General features: G+C 35.5%; 2 protein-coding genes across 2 annotated transcripts; both read right to left on the bottom strand.

Moving 5' to 3' along the window:
* Positions 1 to 3,262: 3,262 nt before the first annotated feature.
* Positions 3,263 to 9,321, bottom strand: LOC140749271 (organic cation transporter protein-like). The gene is made up of 6 exons (XM_073082313.1): positions 8,765 to 9,321; positions 7,982 to 8,186; positions 6,063 to 6,318; positions 5,239 to 5,883; positions 4,856 to 5,037; positions 3,263 to 4,114 (listed from the first exon to the last, which is right to left on the bottom strand). The coding sequence occupies exons 1-6, from the start codon at positions 8,923 to 8,925 to the stop codon at positions 3,950 to 3,952; spliced, it is 1,614 nt and encodes a 537-aa protein (XP_072938414.1). The 5' UTR covers positions 8,926 to 9,321; the 3' UTR covers positions 3,263 to 3,949.
* Positions 9,322 to 10,788: 1,467 nt separating this feature from the next.
* On the bottom strand, positions 10,789 to 14,582 carry LOC140749292 (organic cation transporter protein-like). Its single transcript, XM_073082349.1, has 6 exons — positions 14,425 to 14,582; positions 13,770 to 13,974; positions 12,236 to 12,491; positions 11,334 to 11,960; positions 10,838 to 11,023; positions 10,789 to 10,799 (listed from the first exon to the last, which is right to left on the bottom strand). Exons 1-6 carry the CDS (start codon positions 14,580 to 14,582, stop codon positions 10,789 to 10,791), a joined length of 1,443 nt encoding a protein of 480 aa, XP_072938450.1.
* Between the last annotated feature and the right edge of the window lie 6,186 nt (positions 14,583 to 20,768).

Below are 20,768 nucleotides of genomic sequence, written 5' to 3'. Positions count from 1 at the left end.
TGTACGAACCCTTAGTTGCTATGAAAGTATAGTAGTCGTTCAACCTTTTTGGAAGCCTTATAGGCGGTGTGAAAACATCTGATACGAGTTGTCCACTAGACCACTAGGCTAATACGCATGTAAGCAGCATTATGGAGTCTGCCCTATCTATGGGGAGAGACGCTTGCCCACATGGTACATAAAAACTTACCACCGAAGAGGAAAAAGTGCAAATGTCAAAATATATAGAAAAATGAACGAGTTATTTAATATACGCTAAAGTCATTTGTTAAAGGAAAATGGGTTTCATAGAAGCTTGGTCAATCAGGCTTATTGAATAACGTACAGGTGTTGCCAGCGCCGACGTTGATTAATGGAGCTTTGACTTACCATTGATCTAAACTAAACAGTTTTTATATAAATATTAGGTTTTAAAGCGACTTTGCTCACGATCAGAGGTTGATTACAATAGTTGTTTTTATCTATCTCCGCAGAACAGTACGTATTTCGGGAGAAGTTATAAGGATAAAAGGTCTTTTCTGGGCCCCTGACAACGTGTGTACAAAATGACATGACAATCGGTTTGGTCTTTGAGACCCGACAGCGTGGCAAACAAAAAATCGAACTCATTATCGGATTTATAATAAGAAATATAATAACTGTTTATGCCGTATGAAATTAGTCCTCTGAAGTAGCGACCTATCTAGTCTTTAGACTGAATTCGAAAAAATTGCGATGGTCGTAGTATGACACAAAACAACTTTCATTAGTAACATAAAGCTAAATCAAACAAAGAGCAATGAAATTCTTATTTTAACATACTACAAACTTCAGACATGAAAATAAAACTTAACTACCACACACTTGAATAAATTTACACATTTAAACCTTACGTCTAACACGAAAGCGAATTTGGCCAAAATTTTCACAAAACTCACAACACTAAAAACTTTGCAGCTCACAATCAATTCACTGAAATGCGATCCGGTGATTCCAGAAAATGGTTGATTATGGAAATGTGAACAAATCCAACGTGAATAGCAAACGAACAGGTGTCGATAGACCTGACCCGTTGATTGATTGCCAACTGGTTCACGAGCGGTTACACTAATGACTGTTTTAGTTCGAGAGTTCGAGAGTATTGAGAGAAAATGAAAATAGTAACGCAAAAGTCAAGTTTCTAAGCGAAGTTTGTATTTCTAGTTTTTACAATGTGAATGTGAATTTGTTAGTTGATAGTGTTTATAAAGAGGTTATTGGAAGTAAAGAAATGTAAATAATATTACTTACCTTATTTTATTATCTACATTAAATAACCAACCAATTAAATAAAAAGGTATATTCTTGTTTATTAAACTGAAGTAACAATAGGGCGTACAGTTTACCGGACGGTATGTGGCCTGTACCGCTAAAGGACCACAAATAAAGTCTCCACCAATATCACTCACAAGACTTCCACCAGATTAGGTCGATCACAAATATTGTGCTGTCCCTGATTACAACCTTACGATACTTTCGAACCAGAGCAGTGCAACGATTACCATTTAGAGTATTTTTTGTGACAATGGTGCCGCCATAGTGCCAACTAGGCATAAACCAAGGTACCAATCCAATGTGAATAGCAAACAAACAGGTGTCGATAAACCTGACCCGTTGATTGATTGCCAACAGCTGCTTCACGAAAGGTTACACTAATGCACAGATTAATAAATAGACTAATGACTGTTTTAGTTCGAGAGGGTTCGAGAGTATTGAGAGAATGAAAATAGTAAAGCGAAAGCCAAGTTTCTAGCCAAACTTATTTCTAATGTTAACGTTAACTGAGTTTAAACGGAGTATGTGTTTGTAGATAATGGAATATCAATCTCGTTTTTGACAAAGCAATGTAAGTAGTAGATATACCGACTTCACATCGTGTTAAGGGATTGGGACATATTGGTATTGTGGTGACTTCCCGCTACTCGTCAAGAGATGGCGCTGCACGTGTGAATCACGCTATCGAAGTTTTCTCAACATCGTGTATACAAGCTCTGTACCCTTACCATGAGTTTTCAAAACAACCCACAACTTTACGTTAGTTTTACTTAATCCATCATTTTGTTCCGTTTACTTCATTAGACTGAGTAAACGTAACAATAAGTAAGTGCTCAAGTCTTTTTGTCTACCTCACACGTTCGTAAAAAAGAGAGACAAAACATAAAGCGCCATTTTGTCAATTTAGACATTTAATGTAACGTAACAAATACCAAAACAGCCATATTTGTCAAAGCGTAAAAACTCGTAACGTACAAAGGTGGTAGAACCCTTTGTGGTTCGACTCCAGCGGCACCACCGCCACACCTATTTCTACCTAATAACAGCAGTGTTAGGCGCTGCTGTGTTCCGGTTTGAAGGGTGTGGTAATGGAGACAGACTTTTTCGAGGTGTTCCAGCTTAGTCCTCAGGGGTAGCAGCGCATCTGTGACTGACCTCAGATAGGAATATCTAATCCTATCTGAGGTTGATTACAGATGTCCATGGGCGGCAGTAGCCACTTACAATCAGGTGGACTGCATGCTCGTCTGCTACTCCTATATTATAAAAAAAAAAAAAACTCATGGTAAGGGTACTGAACTGAGACTGCCGGAGCACGGCCGCTCCCCGAGCATGATCACTTAGCCCACAGGGAGATCTCCCTTTACCAAGTATAAACTATTCCAACAGCTGCTATTTATTAACAATCTACAGTTTAAGCTTACATCATCATCATCATCAACCCATTACTGTCCCACTGCTGGGCACGGGTCTCCTCTCAGAATGAGAAGGATTACGGACGCGAAGTACTTCACATACCTTGGATTTTTTTTTAGTCTCTCAGGTATGCAGGTTTCCTCACGATGTTTTCCTTCACCATTTTTTAGCTAGTGATAATTAATTTCTAATACGCACGATTATTTTTGAAAAACCAGAGGTACATACATGCCTGGGATTTGAACCTCGACCCCCCGATCGAGAGCCCGAGTTTCTTAACCACTAGGCTCCTAAGCCTACATAATCAACCTCAAGTAAAATTTGAGTCTTACCTTAAGTTACGTTACTGCCCCCTAATGCTTAGGTTAAAAGCATCGTGTTTATCGTATGACCTTTAAATTAAGACACAGCTTTTAAAACTTCCTTCTACAAAAGGTTAATGATTTATAAAGACTTAATGACTAGTGGATGGATCCATAACCATATGACATGATGATATACTCATACCATGAAAACAGAAGTACAAATTTATATAGTTGTATGTTTATTATTGTTGGAGTTTACTCCTTAAGAAACGATTTGAGTTATAAGGCCCGGTACGGAAATTTTATGAGGAGTAAAATCAAGTGTAACACGAAAAGTTGAGGCGTAACGTAGAAAGAGACAAACATATATATCTGTAGGATTGAACGTGTAAAAGAATGAGATGGAATACATTACACAGCGTATCTCATTCTCGGGGTCTCCTCTTTGCGCGATACTTCGTAGTCTCACTGTACAGTTCACTACCTCCAGTCTGAGAGTTGAATGTGTGCGTATGTTTGTACGTGTGTGTTGCGCGCCTGCGTATTACGAAGTTCTGCCACAACTAATTCAAAGTGAAAGAAATCAATCATCCTAAAATTGGATTTGTATAAATTGAACACAATTATTATTATTATTTATATTATTTTGTAACATACTTTATGTAATACGCATTATTGAAGTAATATAAATAATCCGAATAATTACAGATATATGTTTGTTACACTTATCATTTTAGCAGATGCGTTCATTTACCCTTTTTTTCTATTCGATATATATCATAATTATCGTTCGTAAGGAGTAAACTCCAATCGTGCGTCGTAGCTGACACACACACACTTTTTTTTTATTTATTTACATTTATATAGATATAGTAGTCATGGTTATCTATTGTATAATACTATTTTTAACTTATTGTCTTTCGATATATTTTACGTTATACATTATTTTCTTTATTGTTTCGTCTCGAAATTTCCTCAGCTTCTTCAATGGTATCTGGTAGTTTAACGTTGATCGTTTCAGGCAGTTTATAAATAAGTATGCTGGCGATGAGAGCAACGCTGCCGAAGAATATTGCTGGTAAATTATCGTAGTACAGACCCTGTGAAATAAAACATTCATGATTATCATTAACCCTTTATTGTCCTAATTCGCTGGCATCTTAGAGTGAGTAAGGTTTAGGCAATAGTTCTCCACGCTTGTCAAGCGCTTATTGATAGACTTCACTTATTATATTTGAAAACTATTTTTAAGGACTCTCAAGTATGAAGTAATGTGAAGAAATAAATAACTCTTCTTTATATAACGTCGTTAAAGCAAATTGTAATGAATTTCTATGTAAAATCAAATGTGCCTGCTTGAGATTTGAATCCTGGATTCGCAGAGTATGACTCCAAAATGTTAACGATTGCTTATATTTTTACTAATAAAATGTTATTTTCATAAAATTAGAGGAATAATCTACCATCATGTACTCAGCTTAGAGGATATTAAATCCTGTAATCTTCTTACGTTGGTTTAAAACGCATATTATATTGATGTATGAACTTATTGAGAGTGCCTATTCAATTTATTGTACAGTACTAAATTATTTTATAATAATATGCTCCAATAGGTATTTTTTTTATTTACTGGAAACTTTCTAGGGTTCCGTACCCAAAGGGTAAAAAAGGAACCCTATTACTAAGACTCCGCTGTCTGTCCGTCTGTCCGTCTGTCACTCTATCTTTTGAACCGACGATATAGATGGACACTTGAATTTTTTATTTTTTAGCAATAATAACAAATACTAAAAATAAAAACCAATACAACTAATGTGTTATTGTGATAAAACTTTACTTACAAGCAAAGGTGTTAGGGGTGCCAAAGTGGTACCAAATCGTCCCATCGTCGAACAAAATCCCAGAAGTGATTGCCTCACGGTGGTAGGAAACACCTCCGATACGTAAATATAGGTAGAGCTGTAAGTAACTGTGATGCAGAACTTTCCACTCAGATACAATACAAATGACCACCAGACTTGATCTGCAAAGAATCATTTAGTTAAATTTTTAATGGTAATACTTGGGGTAACATGGGGTAATGCAATTATTGAAAGATGATCGGCACGTTCATCTATTCGTTTAGTAACGTGTAATGTTTGGTCAAGTTTTTAATATAGGTTGTGTGATCTTTTTAAAATATACAATACAACTAAGAGTAATAAACTTTATCATTTTTTCGCACCTTTAGGCAATGTTGATAAGCTGATGCACAAACATCCACTCAGCACGTATGTGACCGTGATCACTCGTTTCCTCCCAAACCTGTCCAACACTATCAGACACATTATGTTCGCCGGGATTTCCACCATCGCTACCAGCATGAAATTCAAATACTTGTTCCCGGCGAGAGAAACCGAATTAATTGATAATCCATAATAAATAAATGTGCAACTCATCCACATGTACGAACATATGACTAATCTTGTTACTATTATTCTGGATTTTATTACTTGCATAAACAGAGATGGTTTCTTTTCTATTTCGTCCTTATTATCACTTGTTTTGGTATCTTCTTGAGTATTCTTAACAAAATTTTGGGGTTTTAGCATTTCTTCTGGTATGTCAACTCTGTTCATCTTAGCTGCGTTCCTTAAAACTGCAATGGCTTCTTCATACCTCCCTTTACTAATCAACCATCGAGGACTTTCTTTGAGAAATAAGAAGTAGGAGACAACGAAAAACGCTGGCGTGAATATTACTCTCAGGAGATGCCTCCAATTCTGTAAGTACCAAGCCAGGCCAGCGAGGGTCACCATACCAGATACGTAGACAAAATTTATCATCGTGTTTCCGAAAACCCTTCCCCTTGGACCCACTAACTCCATTGCTGAAAATTAAATCATAGTTACATATTAAAATTTACCATATACGGAAATAAATAACATTTACATATTTAATGGAAATGTTCAACGCTGCTAAAATATAAATAATCATCATCAGTGTTAAATTTTTTTTTTTTTGTTAATCGAAGGCAGTAAATATATATTTTTGAAGTTTTTTACTTACCCATCACGAAAGAAGTTGTAAAATGCCCCGCACCCAGCGACGCTTCCAGAAATTCAAAAACCAGCAACATTGTATAACTGGTTGAGAACGATCGGGCGATTCCAAATATTCCATTCATTAATGACGCTATTGATAAGGCGATTGTCCTTCCATATTTATCGGAAATGAACCCTGTCAGTGGTAAGGCGACGAAAAATCCAGCGTTATGTATTGAGCCTATAAGCGTTCGTTTCCAATTCTGACACCCGAGATCAAACTGAAATATAATATTAATTTATAAGCACATATAGTAATTAATTATAGGCAATTCGTAGATCATCAAGATCTATTATTTTACTATATAGTATAATTAGATGGTGTATCATGCCCGCTATTAAAAATTATTTGCTTATTCAATCCTTACTAATATTATAAATCCGAAAGTAACTCTGTCTGTCTGTCTGTCTGTCTGGTTGTCTTTTCTTCACGCCTAAACCACTGAACCGATTTTAATGAAATTTTGTAGAAAGATAGTCTGAGACCCGAGAAAGGACATAGGATAGTTTTTATCCCGGAAATCCCACGGGAACTAGGGATGGCGATCTAAGGTCGATTAATCGGAGAATCGATCTTTTGGACCCAAAAGTCGATTATTTTAATCGATATCCTTACTAATATTATAAATGCGAAATTAACTTCGATTCGAATCGAAGTGCAATAAATCGATTCACAAAAAAATCGAGGCCCTAAGAATCGATTCTATCTTCGATCTTTTTTCGAGGATAGCGAAAAAAAGGTTATCAGGATCAAACAAATTATGTATCCGTCAGCAAATCCTTACTTCCTTACTAATATTATAAATGTGGAAGTAACTCTGTCTGTCTGTCTCTTCTTCACGGCTAAACCACTGAACCGATTTGAAAGGAATTTTGTACAAAGATAGTCTGAGACCCGAGAAAGGACATAGGATAGTTTTTATCCCGGGAATCCCACGGGAACTACGGATCGATCATCTATCTATTTATATAAAAATGAATATTTGTCTATATATATTTTATATCAATCGGAAACTATGCATTTGATCAAGTGATGATCTTTTGCAAAGTTGTTGTCCAAGAGCCCACGAAGGTTTGGGAGTTGGTAAAACCGACAGATGGCACCACTGTCATTCCAATGAAGGTACGAATTTTCTGTTTTATGTATGTCATATTATATCTTTAAAATGCGGGCGAAGCCGCGGGCACCACTAGTATATTATAATACGCACATAATTTCTAAATATTAGAGGTGCGTGCCTGGGATTTGAACCTCGGACCCCTCGATCGAGAGGCCGAATTTCTTAACCACTAGACTATCACTGCATAGTGGTTAAGAAACTATCACTTTGGTAGACAAAAATTAAATATATTATTAATATTGTCAATTAATCTAGATATAACGTTAAGGGTCTTATCAGCCCTTAGATTATCAGATTTGCTTACGTGTAGATGCAAACAGATGAGTGCGATAAAACCTTCAACATTTGACATAACATGCAAATTTTGACATATTCACATTGTACACGTCTTGATAAGTATTTTGTATGTGATACGAATGTCAAGTTTGTATGCATTGTCATTGCAACTCATCTACTATATTAAAATTGTAAATGAATTTTGATGTTGGTTGATCCAATTTTACTTCGACTCCGAGAGCACCACCGTTACTGTCCCTGTAGTTCCGGGACCAGAATAGGGATACGGTATCCCCTGCCTGTCGTAAGAGGCGAATAAAAGGGGGCTTCCGGGGAAGCGGGCGGCAAGAGTGGAAGCTCGAACCACCGGTCAACCTATTGTATTGCAGTTCTTCCTAAAGATCTTACTTGAATTCGCACCGCAGATTATAATTCGGTTTTTCACTAAGAAGCCGTGAAAGACCGAATTCAATCTATTTCAACTCACCTCTTTAACTACTGATCCTTGATCAGTATAAACATAAGAATCACATTCTTGCACCACCGACGTATTAAATGCACCTGCAGAGCAGCTGTCATCACCATTTATGTACTGGTACATTTTGCACCTCGACAATTCACCCTTTTCCTGGGGTATAGCATTTTCCAACCATAATGTATGGTTGAGACCTTCGCACTCTGGTATTTCACATCTGAAAATTTTAAAGTTGTCACTAAATAATCAGTAAATGATCTTATTGGTGTGTGCCTATTTGGTAGCACTTCTTTTTAAGCGATTGCAGAGGGTAATGTTTTTTGAGCGTATGTATAATAATGCATGCTTGTTGTATGAGTATGTCTCATTTTTTGGCACGCTCTAGATCTCTAACGGTTTAACTTATTTTAACATAAATAAGATGATGTTGTTTTTTTATTATTTTTAAGCATTGAGTTTGTTATTGTGTTTTTATAATAACTGTTTGTTATAACATTATCTTTAGTCCAAAACAAAAAAATGCTCCTCTAGGTACATTTTTATAACCACTTTATCATATTTATTCTTTCGTAGAATTTTGTGGATGTCTTCCTGTATATTTAGATATATGTATTGAGTGTGTAAACAAAGACCCTCAAATGATAAGATTTTTTCATTATATCATTGTTAGTTAGTTATTTTAACTCGACACTAAACAATTACTTACTTTTTATGCTTAATTATTGTTAAAATATTAAGTAACAAAAGAATTAAAATTCAATACTAAAATATTTAAATATTGAAAGAATTATTTACCTGTACTTAATATCCAGAGCTTCGAAATTGTACGCCGATCCAAAAAAGCCCGCCAAAAAAACGGGTACCAACACAAACGCATAGTTGAACACTGTATACCTTCCAAAGGGTCCCAACTTTTTCAACACTTCATCTAAACCAACCTCCTTTTCGTTCGCCATTGTTAAATATTTTTAAAGTTAAATGATATATTTTTAAAGTTAATAAAATTAAATTCTAATTCTATTGTTATTATATTTTTGCGTCATTCTTCGCAATTTTTTTTTTTACATTTTTATTATTATTGTTTAAATCATTGTCATATTGTTCTGTTCAAGTAATTTTTAACACAAAAAAAGTTTTAAAACTTTACAAATTCGAATTTTAAAATTGTATATAACTTTTGAATTGAATTTAACAACAACACCGAATAAATTTTTCAAACGAGTATTATTATTTACGTCCGGCACGACTTTATATCGCCTTATCGTTTCAAAAACGACAGTGATGACAGTGATGAACGTCGCAACGTCACGTGGAATCTAAATTGTTTAAACTTGATGAGTGACCGAGAAACGTGCAAGTGGAACGAGTAGCAAAAGGTTCAGTGGCTGTTCACACGTACCAGACGCCCGACAACTACAACAACAACAACAAAATATCGGCAAACGGTGCTTTCATGTGAATAGCAAAAGTACCTTCTAATAGTTGCGTTGTGGTAGTAGGCGTATCTATGCAATATGGTGGTCACTTATCTATACAAATGCACGGTGTTGCTTGTAGTGGCCAGTATAATCTATAGCCGCGTTTCCCAACCTCTGGTCCGCGGATCCCTAGGGGTCCGCGAGTATATGTATGGGGGACCGCGGTGTTATCTCTGGACCATACATAAATCGCTCCTTAAATGCAAAAGAGTCTTAAAACGTAAAATCAGCAAACCAGTTTTAATAGAATTTTTTTTTTCATATTTTTCATAATAAACAGTTATAATTACCTTTTGTATTTGTTTTTTTTAGTATCTGTAATAACTAAAATAAATACCTAATCCGGTATTTTTGCTGTTTATTTTAAGGGGATCCGTGAAAACTGTGCTTGATTTTCTATGGATCCGTGGACTGAAAAAGGCTGGGAAACGCTGATCTATAGTGTTGATTCGTGCCCATTATTAATAAGCAATTTATCCAATGATTTACAAACCAAAGATCGACATTTAAAAATATCTGCTTTGCAAAAATCAAATATCGATCTTTAGTGAGCAAAAAATTATTATTAATAACGGACGCTGCACAACAAAATGTGACTCACGCGAATAACGCTATTTATTTTGTTTTGTTGATCGTTTGTTATGATCTGATCGTGGTACGTGTGAATAGGCACTACACGACAATGATTCTATCAGAGAGAGAAATGACGGCTCCTGAATACCTCTTTATCCATTAACAAATATACAACTGATTGTGGATTATAACGGATGAAAGGATAAATTGACTAACAATGGAACAAATCAGAGTCACACTGAATCACACTTACTGTTCATGCACATTGTATGCACAAAACTAACACTAGTCACGGTAAGATACTAAACTGTGATTCACTTAACACGATCTTTTGTTATTTTATTATGATTTTATTACTTTACTATCAGAGAATGTTGTGTTTTTTCGACTGCAAATGATAATGTTTTTTTAACATAATATGTCCCTTTCTTTGGCCCTGCAGCCTAAACGATTCTATGTAAATTCTATGAATTCGTTTAAATTATGGGAAAGATATAGATTTTTAAGTTGTCGAATATTTTTTGATTTTGTTTTATCTTTCTCTAATTATGTTATTTGGGAGTTCGAACATTCAAATAAGGACACGTGTTTAAATCATACATTTTTATTTTCATAATTATCAAAAATGTTCTAGTTTAGTCCTTGTAAAATTTATGAAGATATTTCTGATTTTTTCTTTTGGGAAATTTCTTCAGCCTCCTCAACTGTGTCTGGTAGTTTAACATTAACAGTCTCTCAATAGCTAGCAAAAAAATGGTACTAAAGTATTTATTCTTGGCCTATTTAAATATATATATTGATAATATAGTAATTTAACTTACCAATAAAGGTGTAAGAGGTGCTAAAGTAGACCCAATTCGGCCTGTAGTAGAACATATAGCCAAGAGTGACTGTCTAGCATTCGTAGGAAATACTTCTGATACATAGATATAGACTGAACTATAAGCAACAGTAATGGAAAACTTTCCACATAAATACAGTATAAGAGGACCCCATATGTGATCTGTAATAAATATGACAGAAATAATGATATATTTAATAAAGACGATACCGATGTTCTATGAAACTAATTATTAGTTATTGATGAATGAAACAAAAATGCGATTAATTTCGTGGCAAGTGATCACGGTGTTGCCATAGATGCAATCAACCCAAAATAGCATTAAAACCAAAGTCTAGAAACAGACGCATTGTTATTCTTTAGATTAGGCTGGAACGCCTCATGTAAGTGTATCTGCCTTAACACACGTTTTGAACTAGAGCGCAGAATATCTGAAAATGTAAATAACTAATGGTAAACAAAAAAATCCAACCTTTAGGTAACATTGACAGACTTATGCACAGGCATCCACTAAGTACATAAGTTATAATGATGATCCGTTTTCTCCCAAATCTGTTCAATACCAGAAGACATACAGCATTAGCTGGCATTTCTACAAAGCCTACCAACATGAAGTTGAGATATCTGTTTCCAGCCAATGAAACCGAATTTATAGATAGCCCATAGTAGACAAATGTACAAGTAATCCACATGTAGGAACATATTACCAATCTTGTTCTTATTGTTGGGGATTTAATTACTCTCATGAACGTATAAAACGATTTCTTATCATCATTATCTTCATCTGTTTCTCTTTTTATGAAATTTTGTGGATTTAACTTATCTTCTGCTATTGTAACTTTATTCATCTTTGCTGCTTTCTTGAGAATGTCGACGCCTTCTTGTAGACGGCCTTTGCTGAATAACCATCTTGGACTTTCATTTAAGATAAATAAATATGACAGGATTAGAAGTGGTGGAGTGTAAATAATCCTCAAAAGATATCTCCAGTTCTGTAACCACCATGAAAGACCGGCCAGCGTCATGAGACCAAAAACGAACACGAAGTTGATTAAAGTATTTCCGAAGACTCTTCCTTTGGGTTCCACTAATTCCATTGCTAAAAAATGTAAGAAAAAGGAAAGTCAGTATTGAGATTTTCATTCTGAAAGGAGACCAGTACCCAGCAGTGGGACATGAATGGGTTGATGATGATGAATAAAATTAACTAAATAAATAAATTATTCCCTGCATTGTTGATGATATTCTGCCTGGGCAAAAATCGATATCGTAAACTTGTACGGTAACCCAGAGCTACGCATTCATCAAACCGTAAATATTTATCAGTTATAAAAAGAAAAAAAAACAAGAAATATTAAACGGTCTTGTACTTACCCAAAACAAATGCAGTACAATAAGCACCACCTCCGAGTGCTGCCTCAGCAAATTCCAAACCAATAAACATTATATAACTAGTCGAGAAAGACCTGGCAATGCCACATATTCCATTCAGCAAAGAGGCCACCGATATAGCTATTTTCCTGCCAAATTTATCAGACAGGATCCCAGTAAGTGGTAAGGATATAAAGAAACCGGCATTGTGAATTGAGCCCACGAGAGTTCTCTTCCAGTTTTGACAGCCGAGATCGAACTAGAAAACAAAAAGAGTCACATTCGTACATGTTTTTCATAATACTCAAGTGGTAAGTAGTAATGGAGCAAACAGTTCTCGTGATGGTAAAAGATTACTGGCCCATGAACTTCTGTAATTAACTTTAAATAGGGCTGAAGTCAGCCATAAATATGTTCGCTCCGATGACAGAATTTGCATACTTCGTAAAAGTATTTTTTCTTTAGAGACAACCTTCAATCCAAAACACAGCAGGGCTTAACAATTCTTTTACAGAGCATAAAGTTTGTTTGTTTATTACGTAGAGAAGTAATCAACAAACAAATGTGGATGTAATTATTCGTTTGTTTTTTCATAGAAGTGAAGTTTAATAATAATAAAGTTCGATCAAAGTGCAAAGAACCTAGTGAAAAGAATTTAAAGTTTTATCAGCATCATTGAAGTGTAAAACTCAAAATTTATCAAATCTAACTTTAAGATTTTGCACCGCCTATAATCAAGCGTCATAAACGTGAACAAAGTGTGATCCACAAAGATATGCCATTTAAATGATAAAATAGATAAGAGAATTTTGCACTCAATTTTCCTCAAGCTGATAAATAATCACAAATTTACCAACAATGTTGCATCGATTTATAACTATTGGTTGTCTCTACAACCAGCAAATTCCAAATTATTAAAAAAATAAGACCTTTAAATGATCATGCATCAACTAAATGTACAAAATATGTATATATTTTTATATATAAGTTATTCAAGCCTGAATTAAATAGGATTTTAAACCAGGTCATCAGTCTCAAACAAAGGTTTTTATGTCTAGCTGTCAAAAACGTGATCTGTGGTATCAATCGAATGAAATGGTAATCCATAAAGATAAACAGAAGGAAAGATAAGTTTATCTTATTGCGATAAGGATCTAACGTGCATTGTAGTTATTCCACGTGCAATACTGCACTGATAGTTCTCAAGGATGAGACCTTGCCTTATTTAAAATTATAGGCCTTTAAAGACACTGAAGTAGTGAACCAGCATGCAGACCAATTGATGGTAAATGAATAAGATTGGAGTCCTACATGAGACTAGCCACAGATGCATTGCTAAGATTAAGAACTATTCTGGATCCTCTCATGTAAGTATATTTACAGCAATCTACAAGCTAAAACACGACTGCTATTTCAGCAACAAGCAACTGAAATACTTTCTTCTTCCAGTAGGAATTCTGTCTCACTTTAATTTCATACCAGATCTATTAGGTGTATGGTAAAATTTTCGTTTACTACTATCATAATAAAAACTTACATCTACAACCACAGAATCGTCGTCACTATACACATATCGATCGCATTCTCTTATTGTTGATCTGTTGAACGCTTCTTTGGTACATCCTTCAGCACCATCTATATATTGATACATTTTGCACTTCGAAAATTCACCATTTTCTGTCGGTATAGCATATTGTAGCCATAGCGTTTCGTTAATGCTTTCACATTGTGGAACTTCACATCTGATAGTTTAAATATAATACACAAATAAATAATAAATTAGGTTTTAAATTTATTCATATTTTAAATCTTTATTTTTCTCTCTCTAGTTCGCTTAAACGGCCCACTTTCCCTTCTCTCTCCTGTCTACACTGCGCTTTCCTCTTACCTAGGTATTTTTAATTTCATGTATGTTTGTTGTAGCAAGTTAATTACATGCGTAAAAATGATTGTGTTGAATTCATATTGTAGGTAGAAACCTCTGAGGGATATATAAAATACGGACTTAATTAAAACTAGTTAAAATTGGACCTACCATACATTTTAATCCAGAATTAGGCAAATACAGTAATATACTACTTAATCCACAAATATTAAAAGAGAGAGGGATTTTTTATACATATATAAGGTCCTCAAGTTAACTAAAAATTAGGATAATTAATTATATTGAAGTAAATTAAAATAAACATTACCTGTAACTTATATCCAAAGCCTCGAAGTTGAACACTGAACCATACAATGCCGCCAAATAACATGGGAACAACAGCAAGGCATAGTTAACTACGTTATATCTCCCGAACGGACCTAACTCTTTGAAAATTGAGTCAATAGTTACTGTGTCCTTTGACATTTTGGAATCAAGATCTATGTTATCTTCCTAGTGTTATTTATGATATTGAATTTTTCTATGACGATATTAGAATATGTAAAAATTTTTGGCGGTATCATGGCCTCCCATGAAAAAAATTGGAAGCCGAAAATTTATTGAAATAATTAACACTTATGTAAGTAATGGTCTTTGTATTTACTTGTCCCCAAAGTTTATTGATTAAAAAAAATTGTCCTCTCAGAGAAATAAAACTTGTTAAATGGAACACACCAATATATTTCAACGTATTATCCTTTCAGGCATAAACCAAAATTTCTTTCACCGAAATACTAATAACACTTCATATCTGCACTTAAATATTAATTTGTTAATTAATTTGAAACTAATTAAACTTTATCAACATTACCAAAACAATGATTACCAATTTCACTAACTTACACAAGTAGAATGATGTTAAATTTTCCTAAACAAAGTCAATAACAGTTAAGACTAATGTTATCAATAGAAGTAGGAAAAGATACACTTATTTAGACACTGATATCAAAATCATGTTCAAGGAAAACTGTAAACTGTTTCCACTAGGATGAAGCAATTACACAACTAAACTAGCTATCATAAGATAGGACGACTTATGATTTTATCTCACATTGATAGATTTAAGAATACTAACTGAAGGTTTATCTGCGTTTATACGTAAGCTATCATGAACCCTGTTCCGCGTGGTATTTCTGTAAAGCTTGTAACTGGATTAGTTAAGTAGATGACCATGACTTGTGATACTTAGCTCGTGCCTTTTGCTCGTGTTGTGGGGGAACCTTGAAGAGCAACGCTCCATTGCCTCTACTTCTTCTTCTTAGTCGTTCCTTCACGGTTGAAGCTCGTGCCTGCTTTGGAAGTCTTTGGAAGCAGTCAATCTCCCCGGCGTGCCTCTACAGGTATATATATAGCCTCTACAGATATATGTATAGTCTTACGACGCGACTAAGAATTTAAACCAGAAAATGAGATACTTCCGAAATACAATCGGAAGCCATTCAAAACTAAGTCATCAGATATTCCTGAGGTCGGCCACAGCACCATAATATGCTACGGCCATTTCCAACAAAATTCTTTTGCTTTTTCCCAAAATTGTGTTATAAACGTTATAGATGTGGAAACAAAAGCCCTCGTTGTCTCTAAGCGGCGCTGCGCTGGTCAGCAAAGTCAGGAAAAGCCGACCTCAGCAGGTGTACAAAGGCTCGTTAGTCCGATTTCAGGGTTGAGCGGATTTCATGTACACTTTACAAAAATTTGCCTAGAATTTTTAATTTAGCGCTGCTAATCATTTATTTAAGTGTCGTTTGGAGATCAAATTAATATAATATATTCTCCTATTCAGCTCATATATCTTTACAAAGAAGTCTTACGAGCAGACACATATGCTCACAATGTTTTCTTTCGCCACTTAAGAAATAAATAATTATTTTTTTATATACAATTTTATACACATAGGAATAAGTTTGTGGCGTATGCTCCAGATCTCTCGTAAAGAACGTGACGTACCCGTCCCTTACCCGTTTATTCGATTTTCAAAATATTTTCAAAAATTCGAACCTAGTCTTAGAAGACTGAATGCTGCATAGCCCTTTCAAATCGACAAAATAGTCGAAAAAGTCAAGTTTAATAGCGCCAGGGAATTCTCGTAGCACTAACGAAGGGCTTTGTTATAGCCAACGAAATGTTTTTGGTTTTGCTGACTGGTCTTTTCCAAAATTTGGATCTGTCTTCGTTCACATGCACACGAACTTCTTAAAAAATGACACTTTTTTATTAGTTTTATAAATAGGCACTAAATAACATTTATTTTAAAATTTGACCTAAATTACATTGTTTTTCCAATTTAAATCAATGTCAAAAGCAAAGAGACGAACCCTTTTAATTTCTTGTCTGATCTCAATTGAGATCGTTATACGATCCACCGCTCCTGTAACCCAATACATAATAATATTTCACATTTCATTCCATTACGTCTCATTTCGTTTCGTTACGTTTCGATCCGTCTCGTTTCATTCCACTCTCGGTCGTTACTTAATATACTAGTTTAGAACTTACAAGATAGATGATCATTTAACAAAATTACATAATCTGTAAAGTTTTAAGTCGATTATAAATTTTATAGCCACAACTTGTGGTAATATATTTTGAACTACAAAACAACGTTCAAGTTGCGAAAGCTCATTATAGTGGCGATTAATTTGCGGCAAACATCTGCTACAAAATCGATATATCAACAATAACAACGAAATAAAGTGTCCGTTTGTAAATTGCTTAATTTTTAGCAAATATTTTTCGATGTTAATAGCAAACTTTTGAAGGTGGTAGAACCCTTTGTGGTTCGACTCCAGCGGCACCACCGCCACACCTATTTCTACGTAATAAGAGCAGTGTTAGGCGCTGCTGTGTTCCGGTTTGAAGGGTGTGGTAAGGGAGACAGACATTTCCGAGGCGTTCCAGCTTAGTTCTCAGGAGTAGCGGCGCATCTGTGGCCCACCTCAGGTAGTAATATCTAATCCTATCTGGGGTTGATTTCAGATGTCCATGGGCGGCAGTAGCCACTTACCATCAGGTGGCCTGCATGCTCGTCTGCTACTCTAATATTATAAAAAAAAACTTCTATTTATGGGGTAGCAAACGAGCATGAAGTTCACCTGATCGTAAGTGATAACTGTCACCGACGGTTAATCTGTAATCAATACCAGATCTTTACTACCTACTTAGTTTCAGCCAAAAATACATGGAACCCTGAGAACTAAACTAGAATTCCTTAAATGTCTCTTCATGTTTTCAAACTTGCTTTTCTAAATAGAACACAGAACGCTGCTACTATTTCTACCTCTGTTAAGCGCTACTGTGATTAATGATGACTTAATCATCATGGACAAGTGCCCATGGACATCCGGGATCAACTGTGGTTGATCCCGGATGTCCATGGGCAACACTAGCCACTTACCATTTGCTGGATTGCATGCTCGTCTACTATCCCTATACAGGGTGTTTTTTCAAAGGGTACCCAAATTTTTTTACCATATTCTAGACATCAATAATGTTATGTACAAAATGTCAAAACTTTAAAATCCCTTTTAATTATTTAATTACATTAATTCTAAGTTATTCCAAATTCTGCGTACATTATGGACAACCATTGCATAGTACGCGCAGTCATTGATAATGACACTAGCACTAACGCACACAAACTCGTAATACAAGTATGCCGACGCGCGGTTCTTCATTGAGACTGACACGCACACAAGGCCTTAGGACCATAATTAACAAATACACACTACCCACATTACGACTTTATTGTTTTAAAACGAATGTGCATGTTTAATTTTTACGGGGTATTAAAAAAAATTGGAATCAACTATTTACAACAAATTAACTTACCTAATTACATAATTATAGAACTTTCTTTAAGTCCCTTTGTAAAACACACTGGTATTTACATTGTCTACATATCACTGATATTTCAAAAACTGTTCAAAGTGGAGTCCATTTCTCTCAATACAAAGCTGAGCACGCTTTCTAAAATTGTTTTTTAACATTATTTGTGTCTGAACACTTTTCACTTCACTAAAAGCTGTGATTATTTTATTGCGTAGGTCCTCATAACTCTGCACTTCCTTAACGTAAACAAGTCTTTAATTGCTCCCCATAAATAAAAGTCTAACGGAGCTAACGGAGTCTAACGGAGCTGCTAAAATCGTCCTCGTATTAGGTACTCTTAAGTTATTTCCATGCATTTGTTGTAAACGCGGTAAAGAGTTACTTTCATAAAGTCTTTGCGCACCATGTAAACTTTCACCATTTAAAATGTAGCACCGTACCATCTCATAATACTCGCGGTTCGTATAACTTATTTGATTTTGTGCCGCCATTTTCACTCATAAAAAATAGCAAACGCATTCAAAAATCGGTCACGGTCGACTGGCCGGCGGGCGGCGGTTGCGCATCACAGGTGTCTGCGAGGGCGAGGGGGAAAGGGGTTGTGCGAAACTAGGCGATCGCTAGCCGAATATTACCGATATCTCCCTGCATAGTTTTTATGTTTGTGTGCGAGCGCTCAGAGTAGTGTGTGATAATAAATAGCAGAACTTATGAATGAAAGTTTTCGTTGTTGAAATCATGTCCATGAGTTCTGTATTTAGGGGATAAAATGGTTCAATATTTCTTAATATTTTTTTTATTTTTTTATTTCAAAAATCGGTTATATTACCGCTTCTGAACCATCTGTGTCAATTTGGGTACCCTTTGAAAAAACACCCTGTATAAATCCTATGTAAAAAATCTTACTCGTAACCAATATTAAGATTAAGTGTCACGTACCTGGGGCGGTCGCGACTTGTCTTGCAAGAAACGATTGTAAAGTTTGTTGCGTGACCCCTACCAATGTACATTAACTCGATAGCAATGAATGAGCTAATGTATTTTACATATTTCACCTTATCCTGCAATCAAGGACGGCGGTATGTGTGGTCGCATACAGTCGTACGCACCAGACGGTGTGGCGAGCGTTAAGCTCACCTGGGCGGAGCCCGAAGTGAATAAACAAGTATTTCGAATATTTTTAGCACAGAGATGTGGTAAAACTTTTTTACGCAACTATTTCAATTCTCAAAACCAAAAAGAAAATGTAACCAACATTTTCTTGTTAGGAGTGAGTAATCTTTACTAATCTATGATTACAACATATACAACGTGAATCGTGGTAAGGGCCACCCAAAAGTTGAAAACTCGTTCCGAAACTAACTTCCCCGAATAAATGTACCAGAAACCTTTGAAGGTTTAATCGAAAATCGCGGCCTGCGGACTGCTTTTCGAGATAAAGGGAAAATTTTAAACAAGTGCTAGAATACGATTATGTCGAACGCTATTCAAAGTGTCTAAGTAATTCCATTGGAAAGTTTGAGTGGAAAAAATATTTAGACTTTACTCTGCTTATACTTGACAATAATGCTTTGTGACGTAAACTTGATATTGAATATGAAAATTGTTCTTGTATTGTGGCGGGGATTCAGATTTAGTCCATTTTTTCCCAACTGCGTTACGTATGTATGTGTGTATGCATACATGTTTGTGTCATTAGTAATAATTAATTTATCAATATGTACGTTATCATTAAGAGGGAGAGAGTGAGAAGACTATGAGCGACTGTATGTCTGGCTTACTACCATTTTCAATTAATTGGTTTCGCTGGCTATTTACTTTTAAAAAAATTAAAAGGAATATTTATTTATTTAAAATTTGATTATACCTTAGAAATTCGTAAAAAGGCGGACTTAATGCTAGAAGCATCCTCTACAAGTCTACCTATGGGTTAAGCAGAAAAATATGCAAGGCGGCATTTATATGTAAAATAATAATTAATATAAGTTATAGGAATACTACATTCTACGTCATACATTATACGTTCCAGGAATAGGTTACATTTGGTGCTAAGGTCTACGGAAACAAAAAACCTTTGTAACATAAAATTAAAAAAAAAATCTCCATAAATGTCGCGATCACAATGTGCCGTCTTATAAAATGTGCATAGAATTATCCAAAGGAATTTTGCAATACAGTCGCAGTCCCGGGAATTTAATAACATCTGCTTCGGATTCAAGAGATCATCTCCGCTCACATTCTGCAGTTACTGTTATAAAATTTCTTCAACAAGTTTCTAAGTAAAAAAAAAACATTCTAAGTGACATTCTATTTTAAGAAGAATATTTGACAGAATGCCGTGTGCCGTGTGGTGTCGGCCTCGAATAGCACCACACCCTCTCTTCCCGTGGATGTCGTAAGAGCCGACTAAGGGACAATACCAGGAGATGGGCAGCAGCATCTTCCTGTGTAAAAATAACATCTACTGCGGTCACCAACACGCATGCCAGGCGCGGTGACTATGGCAAAAGCCCCCATGATAAGTGCAGAAAAGCCACGGCCCCCAGTCCCCGGCGGCCCCGCTATTTCGGGCTATGGTAGCGGCCAAGGTAACGGCGGAGCAGGGGGTGCTAAGAATCCCCGGAATTTGACAGAATGTCTTCAACCAATTTCGGGCCCATTGCTGGGCATGGGTTTACACTTATAGTGTTTAGATCATGGTCCGCCAGTCATAGGTTAAATGCGAATTGGTATACCTTCACACTTAATTGGTTTTAAGGTTTTCTCAGGATGTTGAAAGAACGT

This window comes from Epargyreus clarus, unplaced genomic scaffold (assembly GCF_041222505.1).
Source record: "Epargyreus clarus isolate Ecla_fem2 unplaced genomic scaffold, WU_Ecla_fem_2.2 ptg000017l, whole genome shotgun sequence".
NCBI classification, from domain to species: domain Eukaryota; kingdom Metazoa; phylum Arthropoda; class Insecta; order Lepidoptera; family Hesperiidae; genus Epargyreus; species Epargyreus clarus.
The sequence above is the reverse complement of the archived record's forward strand: the minus strand, read 5'-3'. Positions and strand labels throughout refer to the sequence as shown.

Excerpts from the sequence above, each read along its gene's own strand:
- LOC140749292 (XM_073082349.1), bottom strand. The coding sequence starts at position 14,582 with ATGTCAAAGGACACAGTAACTATTGACTCAATTTTCAAAGAGTTAGGT. Across the intron at positions 13,975-14,424 it reads GCTTTGGATATAAGTTACAG|ATGTGAAGTTCCACAATGTG; the intron begins GTAATGTTTATT and ends TTAAACTATCAG. Across the intron at positions 11,024-11,333 it reads TCTGTCAATGTTACCTAAAG|ATCACATATGGGGTCCTCTT; the intron begins GTTGGATTTTTT and ends TATTTATTACAG.
- LOC140749271 (XM_073082313.1), bottom strand. The coding sequence starts at position 8,925 with ATGGCGAACGAAAAGGAGGTTGGTTTAGATGAAGTGTTGAAAAAGTTG. Across the intron at positions 5,884-6,062 it reads TACAACTTCTTTCGTGATGG|CAATGGAGTTAGTGGGTCCA; the intron begins GTAAGTAAAAAA and ends TTTAATTTTCAG. Across the intron at positions 5,038-5,238 it reads CTTATCAACATTGCCTAAAG|ATCAAGTCTGGTGGTCATTT; the intron begins GTGCGAAAAAAT and ends GATTCTTTGCAG.